The 17,254-nt window shown below is 49.1% G+C and overlaps 5 protein-coding genes across 5 annotated transcripts; 2 read left to right on the plus strand and 3 right to left on the minus strand.

The window, feature by feature from the left end:
* Positions 1–536: 536 nt before the first annotated feature.
* Positions 537–1,502, minus strand: N7519_006787 (IMPACT family protein; the record flags this gene model as incomplete). The annotated part of the gene is made up of 1 exon (XM_057293563.1): positions 537–1,502. One exon carries the CDS (start codon positions 1,500–1,502, stop codon positions 537–539), a length of 966 nt encoding a protein of 321 aa, XP_057148374.1.
* Positions 1,503–2,614: 1,112 nt separating this feature from the next.
* N7519_006788 (uncharacterized protein) lies at positions 2,615–3,026 on the minus strand (the record flags this gene model as incomplete). Its single annotated transcript, XM_057293564.1, has 3 exons — positions 2,615–2,728; positions 2,781–2,830; positions 3,002–3,026. Coding segments are annotated over 3 exons (189 nt in total), but the record flags the coding sequence as incomplete, so codon positions are not given.
* A 6,580-nt stretch (positions 3,027–9,606) lies between these two features.
* N7519_006789 (LCCL domain-containing protein) lies at positions 9,607–11,730 on the plus strand (the record flags this gene model as incomplete). Its single annotated transcript, XM_057293565.1, has 4 exons — positions 9,607–9,804; positions 9,831–10,066; positions 10,123–10,722; positions 10,758–11,730. 4 exons carry the CDS (start codon positions 9,607–9,609, stop codon positions 11,728–11,730), a joined length of 2,007 nt encoding a protein of 668 aa, XP_057148376.1.
* A 595-nt stretch (positions 11,731–12,325) lies between these two features.
* Positions 12,326–14,882, plus strand: N7519_006790 (uncharacterized protein; the record flags this gene model as incomplete). Its single annotated transcript, XM_057293566.1, has 7 exons — positions 12,326–12,477; positions 12,525–13,054; positions 13,107–13,405; positions 13,477–13,628; positions 13,816–13,909; positions 13,974–14,221; positions 14,315–14,882. 7 exons carry the CDS (start codon positions 12,326–12,328, stop codon positions 14,880–14,882), a joined length of 2,043 nt encoding a protein of 680 aa, XP_057148377.1.
* Positions 14,883–14,972: 90 nt separating this feature from the next.
* Positions 14,973–16,532, minus strand: N7519_006791 (cytochrome P450; the record flags this gene model as incomplete). The annotated part of the gene is made up of 4 exons (XM_057293567.1): positions 14,973–15,139; positions 15,199–15,471; positions 15,529–16,269; positions 16,322–16,532. The coding sequence occupies 4 exons, from the start codon at positions 16,530–16,532 to the stop codon at positions 14,973–14,975; spliced, it is 1,392 nt and encodes a 463-aa protein (XP_057148378.1).
* Between the last annotated feature and the right edge of the window lie 722 nt (positions 16,533–17,254).

Below are 17,254 nucleotides of genomic sequence, written 5' to 3' on the forward strand. Positions count from 1 at the left end.
TCAATATCCATTTACCAAAGCAACGAATTTCTGTCGCTTGTGGCGGTTGGCAAGTTGCGTACTGAAGAGGGTGTGCTACATGCATGTCACATTGACCAAGTTGTTCGTGAGCGCCAAAGCACATTCAGCAGCCCTGCATGTGAGCTGTCAATCTGCCCGATGATGTTGCTGTGGCTTCCAGCTCGCAGAATCGATTCAAGTGAGTTCTTTGTGTTCGCATGAGGTCCAGGCATTGCCTGTCGACATTCTTGTGGATAGTATCGTATGATGGGCCATGCACGATTTTCCCACTATGGCAACTTGCTGGATAGACATCAACTCTCACTTTCCAAGAAGGAAAGTTGTATCCGCACTTCCAAAGGGATTGATGCCTGCTCGAGGTTGCATCAAAGACCCTGATCATATAGACAAGGGTCCACGGGTGTTTCATGTTATCCTCGCACGGGCCAAAAAATCCCCCAAGATTGGAAGGTTCCATAGATTCCAAGCATCCAGAACCTTGGAATAACAAGGGAGATCAGGAGATTACCGGTCCCTCATTTCTTGCCCTTCTTCTTCCCTTTCTCCACACCCGCCTCCTCCTTCTCCTTAGTAAACCCACCCTTAACCAAAGCATCACGACCAACATCATTAATGAGCCGGAACCGCGCCGGACCAAGTTGAATACCCCCATACCATCGCGTAACAACAACCACAACATTCCACACATCCATCAACTGCATAACATGCAACAACCGGCCCCCAGCAGCAGTCTCCCCATCATCATCATAATCCTGAACAACAGTCTCACCCTCCCCATCCACCTTCTTCTGCCGAATACGCCAAGCACTAATATTATGCGTTGCGGCCGCAACCTTCCGATCCGTAGCCGTAAGATGATCAAGAAAAGCCTGCGCCTGCGCTAGACAAGTAACACGGGCAACACGGCCCACGAATACCGATTTCTTCTCAGAGACCACGTCCGAGAGGATCCATTCGGGCGGGGCATCGATGCCGAATGCGTCGCGCAGGGACAGAGCTTCAAAGGCCTCGGTGGTGGTTGATGCGTCGACAGTTGGTGTTTGAGTAGACGAGTCCCCGACATCGTCCTGGCCGATACTCAATTCCGGGAATACATCGACCGCCTCGCTGATTACATCGAATAGACACACGGCGCCGGCTTGCCAGGTCCGCTGTATGATATCCTCTAATACATCAATGGCGATCTTGCCTTCCCCGCGTGCCGCGGTCGATGCTGTTCCCAGTACCGCGGGTCGGGAGTCTGGGTATGAGGCTTCGAAGCCGAGGATAAAAGACAGGTGTTGTTGTTCTGGGATTTGGAGAGTGACCACTGTTGTATGGATGTTGTTATTGGAGTGCGCGGAACTCCCGAGGTCAAGTGTGTTGTTGGTTGTCGCATTTGCGGGGGTGGTGCGGGTCACGGTTACTGTGTTGGGATCGTAGATGGCGTTTACAGCTTCAATTTCTTCGGCGAGGTCTTGATTCTCGGAGATTAGAGGCATTGTGTTTGGAGAGCTTGCAGCTCGTGCGGGGTGAGGGTTTAATTATTTGTGAGAGTCCACGGTGGACCCCACAGTTTACAGTAGGACCTCTGAAATATTGGGCTAAACCTTCGTACCAAGATATACCGCCCTCGAAATTCTGCCAGTTCTGCCGGTCAAAACCATATAGTTAGCAGTCAAAAGTATGTACCTAAAGAGACTGCCAAAAGATCCCTAGAAAGATCACTAAAAAGACCTCTAAAAGACATATGGAAAGACTATCGGAGAAGACTACCTAAGAAGACCACTAAGAAGACTACGGCTGTATAAGGGACGACTATTATTGTGGCAGTATGTTTAAAAGGCAAGCGGTATACAGGGCGGTATATCCACATGCGTAGGTATGTAGGTACGTAGTTAGCCCAATATTTCGGAGGTCTGTATCAGGCACCCACTGTTATCAGGCATTTAGGTATATTTTGATGTCGACTGAGAATTTTGCTACGGCGTTTATAATGGGAATAAATCTAAACTTTGAAGCAAAGCACCTTTTTCATTTCAGCTGAGATGACAAGAACCAAACCATACTTGTACACTGGGACACACAAAGACAAGCTGACGTCGACATCGACGCATCCCAGCAAAGGCTTCGGCGTGGTGCACAGATGTCAGTTAACATCTCCGGGGGGGAGGACAACGGATTCTGGGTGGGTTAGGCCCGGGGGCTGCCTTATCGGAGTTGAATAGCGAAGTGAGATGCTAGAATGTTGGCCGGAGGCATCAATAGTGGTGGATTGCGTCCGTTACAGGTTAGTTGAGATAGACGGAGGCCGCGATCGGGTTGCCACGCCGGTATCATAGGCCACCACCTCTTCCTATAACTATACCTCGACCGCAAAGCCCCGGGTGTCTTTGATTTTGAAAAGAAGGATAATTTCTTTGGCACCGTCCTAGTTATTCCACCACCATCGGACATCCCTCTAAAGCGATGCATGACCTTGGGAAGACCCAACTTCGACAACAAGGGACAACCAGGGTTCTTCTGCCGGTGGTATCCCGAGAAAGGGCACCCCACACGGGGCGAAGTTTATAGACTGATCGAGATCTAGCCCGTCATCTCCACGTCTTCTTACACACTGCTTGGAGTGAGTGGGAGACATCATTGCGGCCTTAGTGAACATACGCACCAGTACTCCAAGGATCTCATCATAGTTTCCGTCTCGGGTGGTGGTCTTATAGTCAGACCACTAGCAGCGGTTAAAACAAGTCACTTGGGTTAAATGTGCCAAACAGGCTCACCTTGGAATCGTTGTCAATCTTGAGGAAGACAAAGTCATACCCATCTGATGCTATGTCGTAAATAGTGCAGTCCTTCTTCTTCAGCTCCTTACGCAATTCCCATGTGAAGTTCTACCCAATACGGAAGAAGCCGATGAGCTAGTAGAGAAGCCCAGTGTATGTGTCGGAGTTCGTGCGACTGAGGATACCAGAAGATGACAATCGTGGGGTGGGGAGTGTACCGCAAGGGTTTGGCGCCAGTTTCATAGACTGTAAATCTGAAAAGAGCAACAACGAGGGAAAAAGAGTCGACCTCAGATATGATGCTTTTGGCAGGTCACAGGACACGTTGACGAGGTGAAGATTGGTTGATTAACGTGAGACAAGAGGAGTCAGTGTCATCGAAAAGAGAGGGAGCCAACATGGAGCATTGGAGATGGGAAAATGGTGAAAGGGAGAACGAATGCTTTCCAAGGTTGATGGAGTTGGAGGCTCCGAGTCAGAAACCTAACATTATGGGAAGGAGCAAAACAGTAACTGCCCAAGTGACTTGAAACCCTTAGAAGACTCTGCATAGAGTGAAAATAGCCAAATAATGCCCAGGTGACTCTGGCGTTCTATAATTTACGAGTACATAAGAATTAGAAGGCTTGACATGACGATGTCCTTGATTTTGACGTTGGACACTGCAGTACCGCAGGCAATATGTTTAAATACATGAAGCTGGAAATTCCTCCCATAGAAACAGGAACAAAAACAAAAACAAACAAGGCTTTTCAAACAGTGGAAGTGCCGACACATGGATGTTGATGATCTCCATGAAGGTGATGTTGACAATGAGCTGAGATTTGAAGACTCAGCAGGGCTGGCAAGTATCGACTGAGACCACAAGTACATGAAGCTTTGTCCATGCTTTGTCCATGTCGAGCCTGTACTTCCATGCTTTGTCCATGTCGAGCCTGTACTTCATTGGGGATCGGCAAATCCTGGCTGGGTTTCATTTGTTCGTATGGCATACCCACAATGCCAGTGATGTGTGGTTGCCAGCTTTGAAGCTCATACATTGTTCCCAAATTCCTAATTCTTTCAAAAAATCCTCCGTACATTGCAATAACCATTTCTCCTCATCCCATGTTCTCCGCGTATCCACAAGTCTCCCTCTCCCGTGGAAGCCCATCGCACGATGGACCATAGCAAGTTGATTTGTATGTCAAGGTGAGGTCCTTTCATTGAGTGATCCATGACCGTTCAAATATCTTTCAAGGGTGTGTCTGTGGTGTTGGGACATGCGCCTTCTTCTTTGCTTTGTGTCGCTGTCCAGGAGTGTGTTCGAGCGAGGTTGCGGGGAGTTTCTCCTTTTGTCCTCTTTTCTTTCTTGAGGGGTTGTCCAGTGGTGGGGGTATTTTGTATCAAAACGTGGTTTGGATTTTCTGTTGATGTGGTGTGTGCCTGGAGCTGAGAAATTAGAAATGTTAGTTTTGTCATTTGATATGCAAGGAGGACAATGTTCTGAAGACATACCACACTCCGAAAAATGTGATGTAGTAGATTTGCATGCAATGGTTGTCTCTATGAATGAGAACGAATATTGTCGATCATGAGTTGGCCGCCACGGTCAGGCTGGAAGTGGTTTGTTGAAGTGGTTGATCGAGGGGGTTGATTGAATTGGACTGATTGACCAGTCTGCCGATTGTCCTGAAGCCGAAGCCCGCCACGGTCAGACTGGAAAAGTGGGTGATCGATAAAGCGGTTGATTGGAGTGGGTTTGGCGAAGTGGGTTGATTTTAGTAGTTGTTTCACTAGCCTGCCGATTGTCCAGAAGCCGAAAGGCCCGCCACGGTCAGACTGGAAGTGGTTTGTTAAAGTGGTTGTTCGAGGGGTTGACCGAAGTGGATTGATTGACCAGCCTGCCGATTGTCCTGAAGCCGAGAGGCCCGCCACGGTCAGGCTGAATGTGGTTGATTGAGATTGTTGATTCAAGTGGATGGTTCAAGTGGATTGCTTGACCAGTCTGCCGATTGTCCTGAAGCCAAAAGGCCCGCCACGGTCAGACTGGAAGTGGTTGATTGACGTGGTTTGTTGAAGTGGATCGTTGAAGTGGATCGTTGACCAGACCAGCCTGCCGATTGTCCTGAAGCCGAAGCCCGCCACGGTCAGACTGGAGGTGGTTGATCGAGATTGTTGATTGGAGTGGTTGCTTGATTGGACTGATCGAAGTGGTTGATCGAGGTGGTTGGTTGAAATGGATGGTTGACCAGTCTGCCGATTGTCCTGAAGCCGAAGCCCGCCACGGTCAGACTGGAGTTGGTTGAACGAGGTAATTGAACGAGGTTGTTGATCGAGGGGCTTGACCGAAGTGGACTGATTTGCCAGCCTGCCGATTGTCCTGAAGCCGAGAGGCCCGCCACGGCCAGGCTGGATATGGTTGATCGAGGTAGTTGATTGAGGTTGTTGATCGAGGTGGATGATTCACTAGAACAGCCTGCCGATTGTTTCCTGAAGCCGAAAGGCCCGCCACGGTCAGACTGGGAATGGTTAAACGTGGTAGTTGAACGAGGTTGCTGATCGAGGGGGGTTTATCGAGGGGCTTGACCGAAGTGGATTGCTTCACTAGCCTGCCGATTGTCCTGAAGCCGAAGCCCGCCACGGTCAGACTAGGAGTGAATGATTAAAGTGTGTTGATTGACCAATCTCTTGATGAGGTGGATGATTGAGGTGGATGGTTGAATGGATGGTTGACTTGACTGGATGGTTGACTGGATAGTCGACTGGTGCTTGGCTGGATGATTGACTTGACTGGATGATTGACTTGACTTGACTGGACGATTGACTTGACTGGATGGTTGGTTGACTTGACTTGACTGGATGGATGGGTTTGACTGGATGGATTCCTAAAAAGCAGAGGAGAAACAGTTTCCCTGCGTCAGCCATTGGACTGGTGAGGTCTTCCACTCGTTGATGCGAGCCAAAAGAACCATTTTAGTTGATAACGCTAGAGTTCTCACCTGGTATGAGAGATCGAATTGACTGGATGGATGGTTTGACTGGATGGATGGTTTGACTGGATGGATGGTTTGACTGGATGGATGGTTTGACTGGATGGATGGTTTGGCTGGATGAAGGATTGGCTGGATGAAGGATTGGCTGGATGATAGACTGGATGGTTGACTGGATGGTTGACTGTATGGTTGATTGACTTGACTTGACTTGATGATTGACTGGATGGTTGACTGGATGGTTGACTGATGTTTTTTTTTTTTTAAGCTCAGTGAGAAGTGGAACAGGGCCTTGCGATAAGAGTCAAATAGCGGCAGTAGGTCGGCAATGGATGAGGCACTACGTGGATGAAGCTCCAGTTGGCTATTGCGGACATCCAAGCAAGCGTCAGGCTGTTTCAGAAGATTGGTTGGTAGTAGTCTAGAGTGGCTAGTCACGGAGCCACCGTTAGCAGGTTGATTCATAAATGAGGATCGAACATCACCTGCGAGTGGCATTTACCAATCATGAATGTATTCAAGTTGAAGATGGCATTGCAAGATAAAGTAACAGACCGGGCCATGGGAGCCTGAGTCTTGTTTTGGGTATTCAGAGGTGTGGACATGTGGGGTTGGGTGGACAACATGGTCATGTCACAAGCAGAGATGGAAGGAGACTCCATGGAGAAGCTCCAGGTTGGAAAGTTGTCATGGAAGTTTGCAAGGTCCACACATCTGGAAAAGTCAGCTTGATGCAATGGAAAGTGGTGAAGGTCGACGGAAGATGGAAGGTTGATAGGGGTAGTGGGTAAGGGGAGGGTAACATGTGACTAGGAGATACTCACAGTTCTCAGTACGAATGAAAGATGGGAAATTGGAGTAATCAAATTCATGGGCCCTTGGGGCTGTGAGTCAAGTATTGGTCAGTCAAGAGTTGTGGCAGGTAGTGAAAAGTAGACTTGCCAGTGGGGTCGACATCATGGGCCGAGTGATTATAGGAATCCATGCGACATGTCGGTATTATGGTCTGTCATGGATGTATAGATGATGGAGGATGTTATGAGACCCAAGCTGATGATGGAAGACTTGATGGAAGAAGGGTGGTCGATGAAATGGGAGATGAAAGAGATGGGAAGATGAAAGAGGAAGAAAAATTTCCGGAGGGAAAAGGAGGAAGGGGGTATTTATACATGGGAGGGGGACTGGCTGTTGAGGAAGGTGCCCGTTTGGGAAGGGGCGGCTCACACGGTTTCCCTGCACCTGCCATTTGGACTACCCTCCTGGGCCTGGGGTTATTACCCCCGAGGGCTTAGGTGTACATACCCAAGTCTCCAGTCCAGTATCCTATGGACCAAGGATCTGGAAAGGTCACTCGTCTGTTCTATTTGTTCTCTTTTGAACAGGCTTCCCACTCAGACCTTGTACAATGCACAATGATTGAGTGAAACTGCTTGGTCTGCGCTCCGTGAGTTTCTACTTCCTCCTATCGTTGCTCGGTACCAACTGAAATAGATGTGGAATTCTACTAAAGCCTTTGAAAACACCTTCCTTCATCTTGTTTTTAGCCTCTAAGTGGGACAGGTCGACTGGGCACACACGGAGCATCCCTACGCATTCCAGTCTTCGATAATGCATATGAATGACGAGTTAAAGACCAACATACTACAACACCGACAAGCGGTGGGAACGGGTCCGTGATCAACTACCGCAAGACCGCGCTGGTCCTATGACACCTGCACTGCCGTATCGGATATAAGACGGATTTACTCTGTCCAGGTCGAATGCACCGAGTTTGGACTTGAAGGACGAACTCATCTGAGGTTGCATACTCCATACGTTGCCGCGTTGTATTTCTTCTTAAAGGCTAGTCAGATCGCTCAAGCTGCAATGGCGAAAGCTTCCAGCCAGGCAGAGAACATCTTAGACCCAGAGGAGGACAGACTCTCGAACTGGGACGAACAAGACCTACCTAGGTATTGTACGAGGTGCAAAGTCAGAACCAGCACATAACATGGTCAACGACTCGATCTACCCAGCTGACTTGACCAAACCTATGGCCGAGATCCTCTAGTTGGTCTATGCTACCAATAGGGGTAAGCGTCCCCGGGATTAGGATAGTTAGGACGAGGGACCTCGCGAAGGACCGTCCAACCTAAAGATCAGAACGAAAGCTCAGTGTCGTCCTCCCTAAGCTTTGAGTGGGTCTTAGGTGACATGTCAATCAACTGAGGGAGGGACATTCCCACCCGGGTTGCCCATACCTTACCCCATGCGTAACAAAGCCACTCACCGAAAAAAGTGACTTGATATGTATCAATATAAGGAGAATATCTTGACTATTCTAATATGGTTTAGCCCGACTCAAAACAACTCATTCTGAAGGCCCTAGACAAGTTTAATACTGGAATTGGTCAACTTCTCGATGGCCCTAAGATTGATAGCCCATCGAATGCCGTTACCTTGACCCCATACTACCACCGCCTGATCGGCGAGTTCAAGATCTATTTCGAAAAATATAGGCAACTCGCCAATACAGGATTGAATTAGCGACAGCTTTCTCTCGGGTCCCTTTCTTTCCGGTCACGCGCTCAACTCCTACCCAGCCCGAAGCGCCAATTGATCCCCCAACTCCCGTCTGTTCGCAGTACACAATGTTATTGCCCTTATTGTGGGGATGAGCGGCGCATGAGAATATACCGAGAAAATTCTTGGGGACATGGAGGACCATGTGTCCACGTTTATCCCGAGACAACATGTATCTATACAATCATAACAAAGAAGAAGTTATTCGAACCCAAACGAGCTGTTTCAGATGTCATTTCTAATGTTATTTTTAAGTACGATCTAAAGGCCTCTTATTTCACGTTTCCATATCTTGTCACGCCTCATACTTTAGCCGGTGTGGCGAATATTACAGGTATCAAGCCACAATGGCTTGGACGTAACCAGGATTCAACGTTGAAGAATTTCCTTGGCATGACAGTAGTGGCGTAAAAGGCCGCCTTGTCACGATGGTCCCAAAAGACTGTCATGCTTGTCGATGACTGAGATATGGCCAATAACGTGATGTTCTCGGTACAGCCCCGAGCGACTTCCCAAAAGCATTTTTGAATCAATTTGATCAAGAAGCCAGAACTTTCTCTCTTGGCAGTATGCCCATTCAAGAACGCAGAGTCTAGTGAATGGCCGTTAGTTAGTATAGTCATTTGCACAGGTGCCCCGTTTCTGATGGAACCGGGGGGTCTTGAGTACATGTATCTCGGAAAGCCCCTTGGAACGCCACCAATCATGTCGTTTCCGTCGTCATTTGGTATCAGGGCTGTAATCCCTGGCCTTATTGTCACACAGCGTAGGACAAATAGCACCGATGGAACGATATAGTTCGAAAGCTCAGATCACATCCGAAGGATTTACCTGCATTAGTGCAATCTCTGCAAGTTTCTCCGGATTGAAGATCATCCAAGATAGATTGTCGGCGGAGTTGCCACCCTGTGGACACCAATCACACGTGTCGCTCTGATTGGGTGCCTGGCTGCCTTGGCTGCCTGACGGATCCGCCTTCGTCTCTTCCCCAGATCTCATCTCTAGTCTCGTCTGTCTTTCTTCTCATACCTTTCGCTTTTTGTATTTATATCGCGCCTATCTATTCCATCTTTTAGGCCTAGCACGGTTAACCCGCTCTATTCGTTTCAAGGGCCGCGTCGCTGGTGATCTTCCGCTTCGCATATCTATCAACGGAGATCTCCACTGCCTATCACAACGCTAGCGCCCATCAGTCACCGACCACCGTCATACCTTGAACCCCATCGTTCGTTCGTTCATTTTAGCTCCTCCAACTACCCAAGCCTCTCGCTTCTGGCCACCGCTTCGCCATGCTTGGAGAGGGCCGAGAGGAGGCCGCCAGGCTATATGTTCCCCCACTGCTTGAAGATAACGAACGTCTCGACGATCCCGAAGCTTCCGAAGACCTGCCACCGCCCGACGTCGAGACAGGCACTCTTCCTGTCTGGTTGCGGGAATCATCCAAATCGTTTCGCTGGGATGGGTGCCGCTACCGCTCCGAAAAGTTGGTCGCGCCACGGCCAATTGGGTCAAGGGTCCCGATCCGCCGCATATGCTTCTGTTGAAGCCGCTGTTTCCGCGAGTCCAGGAGCTTCCAGTCCAATACCTCGACCGTTTTTTTCCCAAGCGCAAATTTAAGACTGTACTCTTATTGCTGCTCTACACATCTTGGTTCTTGCCTTGGTTCTTGGTTTTATTACACTCACGTTCTTCTGGTTATATCGAAGGGTTCGGTCGGCCTCAGACACTGTCATGTTTAACGAACTTCTGGTATGTGCCGAAATAGCACCCGATCTAGGTATACCGTGCTAATGCGATTGCTTTAGGGAGTTCGGCAATGGATGTGGTATTAACGGAAACGACTGCCGCCCATTTTCTTCGTCGACTATTCCCTTCAGGTGTCCTGCGAATTGCCGTGATGCCAAATTACTGGAGCCTTACGTTGTGGGAAATCATACATACAACTACCAGGGCCTAGTAATCGGAGGTCCTAAGCCGGATTCCTCCGACGCCGCAATTTACCGTGCGGATAGCTTTGTTTGCCAGGCAGCGATCCATGTCGGTGCAATTTCGAACGATGGCGGCTGCGGTGTTGTCAAGTTTGAGGGAGCAGCGCACTCTTTCCCATCGGTAAAGCAACACGGTATTCTCTCTGCCGGGTTCCCGTCGACCTTCCCGAAGGCTTTCAGCTTTCTCCAGCTATCCTCGCCCCAAACTAGCTGCCCGTCAGATCCGCGCTGGACGCTTCTTGGAATCACTGCTGCTGCCGTTGGTATCCTGTGGCTCTTCTGTACATCACCGCCTGTGCTGTTTTTCAGTACATTCTTCATGGTGTTCTGCCATACGGGACTTGTTGGCGATCCGCCCTCGTATCCATTCCTGGCCGACCTTGTCTCCAGTCTTCTGTCACGGCTGCTGCCAGCGTCGTTTGTCGTCTATGTACTTTACAAGTTCTGTGCAGCGCCGCTTTTGCAACCGATCTCCTCGCCTATCTACCAGCTTTCAAAGTTGTTCCTTTTCCTACCCCGCTTTTCATTGGAGCCCTGAACAACTATACCTTTGCGCGGTTGATTCCCTTGCAGCGCCTAACTCCGATGGACATCCAGAAACAACCCGGGGCAAAATTGGCATTGGCTCTTGTCATCCCAATTGTGATTTCGATTATCCTGAGCCAGGCGTGGCAAATTCGTCAGGGAGGTCTGCTCCCACGGTACTTGAAGATATACGGTACCATGGGGATCATTATCTTGATTCTGCTTCCGCTACCTGGTCTTCGCCTTCGAATTCACCATTATATCCTCGCCATTCTCCTCATGCCGGGCACTGCCTTTCCCACTCGGCCTTCACTCATCTACCAAGGTCTGCTGCTGGGTCTTTTCATCAATGGAGTTGCGCGGTGGGGCTTTGCCTCGATCATCGAGACTCCGGCAGCTCTAGGAGAGCAAGCCCCGCTTGGAGATGGAATCCATGGCTGGTGGGGTGCTACCTATCCCAATATCACGACCGCATCTGTGAATGTTTCCCTGCCAGAGGGATCCGACGACACTTATCGCGGCAATGGCAACATCACATTCTCTCTGTGGGAACACGAGCGTATGTCGGATCTATCAGTGGACGGCATTTCGGTTCTTCTCAACGATGTGGAGCGCTGGCGTGGCTATCTCGATGAAGACGAGCGCGGAGAATTCACCTGGCACCGCCATGGCCATGATGGCCTGGAGCTACAGACAAATCCTCGTCTGGTCAGTCGTGATTTGAACCCCGACGTTGACCCCAAATCTGTTGTTTTGGCTGATAGTGATCCCGGCGATAAGCCCGAAGACCTATTTTTCCGATTTGCATTTTTGAGAGGGTCCGAGGCTGGCATTTACAGCCCGACAGGAGTCTGGTTGAGTGATGGCGCGTGGTGGCCCCCTGCGCCTCCCAAGAAATAGATATGCGATCCCTTCGCATTGGAGACTGTGTTTTTTTCTCCCGTTATATCCAAATTTGGCAAGATAGATTGTAAACTTTCGGTTCATGTGTGCTGGACGCGCTGTGCCCACTGGAGTACAAGGCCTTTGCTCGATCACTCTAGTTCATGACTGCTCATGTTGAATGAAGATATCACATATTATGATTGCTCATATACGGCTCATATACATTTAAAATTCAATATATCCCCGTTCATATATATGTCTGCCTGTCCTTAACGGAAAATTCATATTCATACCACGTGATCGTACCGACACGAGCCAAGGCAGCCACAATTTGGAGCTTCTTTCGTACCTGATTCTGGCAATTACTATTACACTATACGTCGTATCTTGAAATCATGGAATCCGGGGGATCCGATCATGAGCGACGCGAGGCGCCAAGCGCACTAGTCCGACGCGCGGTAGGTGTTGGCCCCTAGACAAGTCGCAAGTTTAGAACAAAATGCGTTGGGGTAAAGATACAGCGTTGACCAATCAAATATTAATTATGTATGCATACAGTGTGATCAATGTCGCCTCCGAAAGGTATGCAGCTGCAGCTCCGAGTCACACAATGTCGTGCTTCCATCTCATGTCGTCACAGATCCGATGCGATAAGCGCACGCCATGTTCCAACTGTCGCAGCTCCGGCATTGCATGTCGATCTACCGGCGAAGGCCAGAAGCCCCAAGAGCCCCGGCGGCGGGTCTTAATCTCAAATCAATAGTATGATAATCTTCTCCTGTCATAGGACAATATTGACTCGACCACAGTGAGAAAAAGATCGATTTGATCGAGGAACGCCTAGCAAGCATTGAAAGTACTCTTCAACAGCTAGCAAAAAACACATCTCAACTACAAGGCTTTACAGCGCCTAACCCGCGCGAGACTCGTTTCGCCCCTTCACCTCAGAAGTCAACCCCTTCGCAGCCGTCATCCACTCCAGGAAACACTGGAAAGCCAAAGGGGCCTTGGTATCTAGCTAATCCTACTATCGAACAGCATGATTCCAACTCTGCCTTTGAGGGCAGCTCATCTCTGACTGCTCATGGGGCCTACGCGAGCGCGTTCCTAGAATCTGCCGTATCCAAAAGTTCGCCACAGGTTTTGTCAAGCCCGAAGATCAACGCGGCTCTCGCGTCGCTGAAGCAGCTTGTCGGGATTCAGAGCCAGCGGCGAGAAGCGGACTTGCAAGGGGGCCAGCTCCCCATGAAGAATGCGAGGCTAGGTGTGAGACGCGACATTCGTGATTTAGAGATGCCGCCTCTGTCAGTGGTTCTAGACGTGTTGAGAAAGGTTCAAGGTATGGTTGGTCACAAAGAGATGTATCCAGCTTCTGATTCTTACTCGACTAGAAAAACCACCGGCCTGCTTTGGTGGCTATGTCCCCTTCATGAGTGTGCAATATTTCGCCGAAAAATGCCGAGAAGTCTACTTCTGCATAGAAGATTACTCCGATACGGCATTTGTTGTGACCAACTTTTGCCTGTACAGCGTTCTCTACGAATATGACGCCGAGGAGAAGGACACCAATACCCGAGAAGAGCGCCAGAACTACATTCAGATGTGTCGCGACAATCTGGAGACAGCTCTTGCCAATTTGAATATCTTGATGCCTGCAACCTATGAATCTATCATGGCGTTAATATTGGGAGTCAGTCCCCCATTTCATTTTTGTTCTTTTGTCGGATATACCCCGTCCGGAATCCTTACTTACAAATACAGGCTATGCATGCACTCGAAATTTCTAAACCATCAGTTGCCTGGACGCTAGCATCAACGGCCATGAATCTGTGCCAGACACTGGGGTATCATCGCTTCACCTCAATGGAGCACGACCCCGTACCAGTGCAGCGTCAAAAGCAGCTTCTATTCTGGTCCGTCTACACAGTTTTAAGCATGATGTCCCTACGTTTCAGGACGTGCCCCGTCCATCCATAACTACGATATCAGCCTGCCAGCGCCCGATGAGAGTATAGGTGTCCCCGAGCCATGGGGGCCCGTCTGCGTGTGCTGGACTAGATCGGCAATTATCCAAACTGATATTTACCGATATTTGTATAGCCCAGAGGCACTACAAAAACCAGAAAGCGAACGAGTCACACATGCTCATAGACTAGCCGCTGAGATGCAGTCGAAAGTTATGGAGCCGTTTGAGGTAACCTCTCTACCGTTTCTTGGGATGTAATCGAGTGAATGAATTGCTAACGTGAAACACCTAGAAATTCATGTCGTCCAAACCTAAAGTATCCGAAATGGACCTCATGTACCTCGCAACTGATAAGGTGAATCGGCTGGCCATCATGACCTTGATCTACCGAGCAATTCCAGCATCAACTGACTCGGGCCGCGTCGCCACCTTCATACCCGAATGCGTTGAGACAGCACGGGAGGCCCTGGAAATCCACCGACAGTGCGTCGCTGCGCTCAACGAGACAGACTATATCATGAAAATATCCTACATGCACTGGTAAGCCGTCTGAAACGATCCCAGCAACAGCTCCATTTATGACACAATCATCGCATAACCTCGAAACAACAAATTCTCACATTCGAATTTCAGGGCCATCCTCATGTCTCCCTTCGTCCCCTTCATCGTAATATTCTGCAACATAATAACAACCTCCAACGCCGACGACCTCGCCCGACTGGAAGAGTTCGTCGCCTCCCTCCAGCCACTAAGCACCTTCTCCCAGTCCATCGAGCGACTGTACAACCTGTCCTCTGTTCTCGGCACCGTCGCCCGCCTCTACTTCGAAGCCAACACCCGGACCCAGACAGCCGCAGACCAAAACCAGAATCTCATTGAAGTCGGTCAAGAATTCGATGTTTATCTCAGTGCGCTCGGATTGGCACCTACGAACCCTATGAATCCTCCAAATAGTAGTTCTCAGATGGGAAACTCGCAGGGGTATTTCCCAGATAATCCTGGTATGGATGTTAGTTCGGCGGAATTGCCACAGCAGAACGCGGGTGGTTTCCCCGCGCCGGTCGATTCATATCAAGCACAGGGACAGGATTTGGGGACTGCTGCACAGTTGGGGAATTGGTTCTGGGGGAATCAGTATATGATGGGGCTTTTGGAGGAGGATTTGTCGCAATTCAATCCCGGGTGGCCGTCAAGAGACTAGGGTGGTTTATCTTAGGCTATGTATATCATGTTGTATATTAGTTTTAATTTCTCCCAAATACCAATTTCAACTTCCATACATATCGCCCCTTCACTCCAACAAAACTTTACATCCTTCTGCACTCATGACCACAATTGTCAAAGCTTGCTTCTCCTCACCAGGTGGAACAATAGGTGTTTCAGGTGGTAACCTGAGCTCGGGGAATGTTTGAATGATTCGTATAATTGCATGCGAAGCCTCTGTCAGTGCAAATTCCTCTGTCAATCCAGTTAGTACAAATGCTCTACAGACTACTCCCATAACCTAAATCACTTACTGCCTAGACATATCCTCGGCCCCCCATGGAAAGGCATGAATCCCCAACCAATACCATCTAACTCCGAACCCAGCCATCTCTCCGGACGGAAACTGTTCGCGTCTTCACCGTATACACTCTTTAGTCTGTGCATGTGATATACTGAATACCCAACTCCCGTGTTTTTGGGTATTAGGACCGGGGATTTGCCATTGGGGCCACCTCCGCTCGGGAGAAATGTCGTTTTAGCAGCTACGCGGACGTTCACTGGAAGTTGCGGGTATAGTCGTTGAGCTAGATACAAAGTCAGCATGTATCTAAATTAGAAGACTGGATTGGTAATAGACTCACTTTCATTGATGACACATCGGAGATAAGTCATCTTGCTAATTTTTGCCCGGCTCAGATCACGCGATCCTCCGGTGACAAGTTGTATCTCGTTGCGAAGTTTCGCGAGAGCTTCGGGATGTCGCACGAGAAGGAAAAATGCCCATGACATTAGACATGCCGTCGTGTCCCTTCCAGCAATAAGTACATGGACCAATTGGTCTCTCACGAGAACCGGGTCCTGCATCTCCTTGTAGAGTTCCAGGATGAACGCGTGCCTCTCGGACGCTGCTTCCTCGCCATTTTTCTCCATATCGTCGAGGGCAAGCTGTACGAAGTGAGACGCATATTCTTTCACGACGGCACAAGCTTTCCTGAATTTAGCGGGCTTGTATATCCATTCCAAATCAGCAAGGCGAAGTCTGATCGCACTGATATAGCTGGAATAGTCAAAGGCCTTCTCAAAGGTATCGGTCTCTTCTCCTGGCAAGGCAACGACTGGTTCTCCGAAGATGAGCGCTGTTGTCGTGGCTAGAGTAAAGCGCAGGAGATGAGGTTGTAAATCCACCACGCCATTTGCAGAGCGGAGATTGGAAACCAAGTTTTCCACGTGTTCATCGAAAATCTTGGAATCCTGCCGGTGGATCCGTACGAATTGGCGGCGAAGTAACTCCCTCGAATGTTTCCATGGACGACCATCTTGCGTGAAAATGCCTTCACCTAGCATAGGCATAAGACCAGGTCGCCGGGAGCCAAGACACCAATCTTTCGAGTGTAAGAGAAGATCTTTAAACAGAGTATTTGGGTAAATAAATACCTTCAAAATTCGTTGAGAGTATAGATTCCACGTTCTTCGGGTCCGCAGTGAGATAGCCCTGGTTTCCAAACAGCTTAAATGTCATGTTAGGTCCGATCCTGTCAAAGTACTGGGATTGAAATAACAGTAGTCGCTGGTCTGGCAATGCATCATATTGCCGTTTGAGGATATCAAGCGCTAAAGGCCATTTGTAAGGAATCCATGTCTCCATCGGTAAACAGCCGTGCTTATCACCGAATGATTTGTCGTGCTAACGCTGTTAATTACCTGGATCCGATATCAAAGTAGGCCACTCACGACATATCTGCGCCAGCTTTGTATAACATGATATAGGATGTAATTGAGAATAATGAAGATGAAAGTAACACCCCATAAGTTTATCGTGTTAGTGTTGCTTCCCAGAGGGCTTTGAAACCATTGCAATAGGCTCATGCTGAAGGTGACCGAAGGAATGAATTATGTATGTGAGGAGGAGGATTGAAAGGGCATCTGGAGTCATTAGTTACATGCCCAGTAATTATTTACAGGAGAAGTCAAGGTCTTTGAAGAAAGTCGGAATTTCAACCCGTCACGCTTTATCTCTGGGGCACGGTTCGCTCGGGCCTTCCCATTTTTGGGGGCCACTTTTCTCCACATATTTTGAGAAAGGTGATTGGTCCAAATCCCGAAACAGGAAGAAATACACGGCTCCTACTGGCTGACACATCTCAGGGACTGCCAGATGAGGGTTAAACTTGCAAATAGAAGTAGTCACACCGATTGAATCCAGTACTATATGAGGGTCTATAGGGATATACCCCGTACAGCCATTTCTGGACTGTCAATTGAACATTTTGGACCAGCCACAAGTAGGAACACGTGTGACAAGTCCACGGGTGGGCACAAGCAACCTTTGGAAAGCTCTGCCAACGGGCCGGCCCTTCAAAAGGATCC

Source organism: Penicillium mononematosum (assembly GCF_028829835.1).
Source record: "Penicillium mononematosum strain IBT 11891 chromosome Unknown utg000003l:1.0-8172316.0:1.0-8177699.0, whole genome shotgun sequence".
NCBI lineage: Eukaryota > Fungi > Ascomycota > Eurotiomycetes > Eurotiales > Aspergillaceae > Penicillium > Penicillium mononematosum.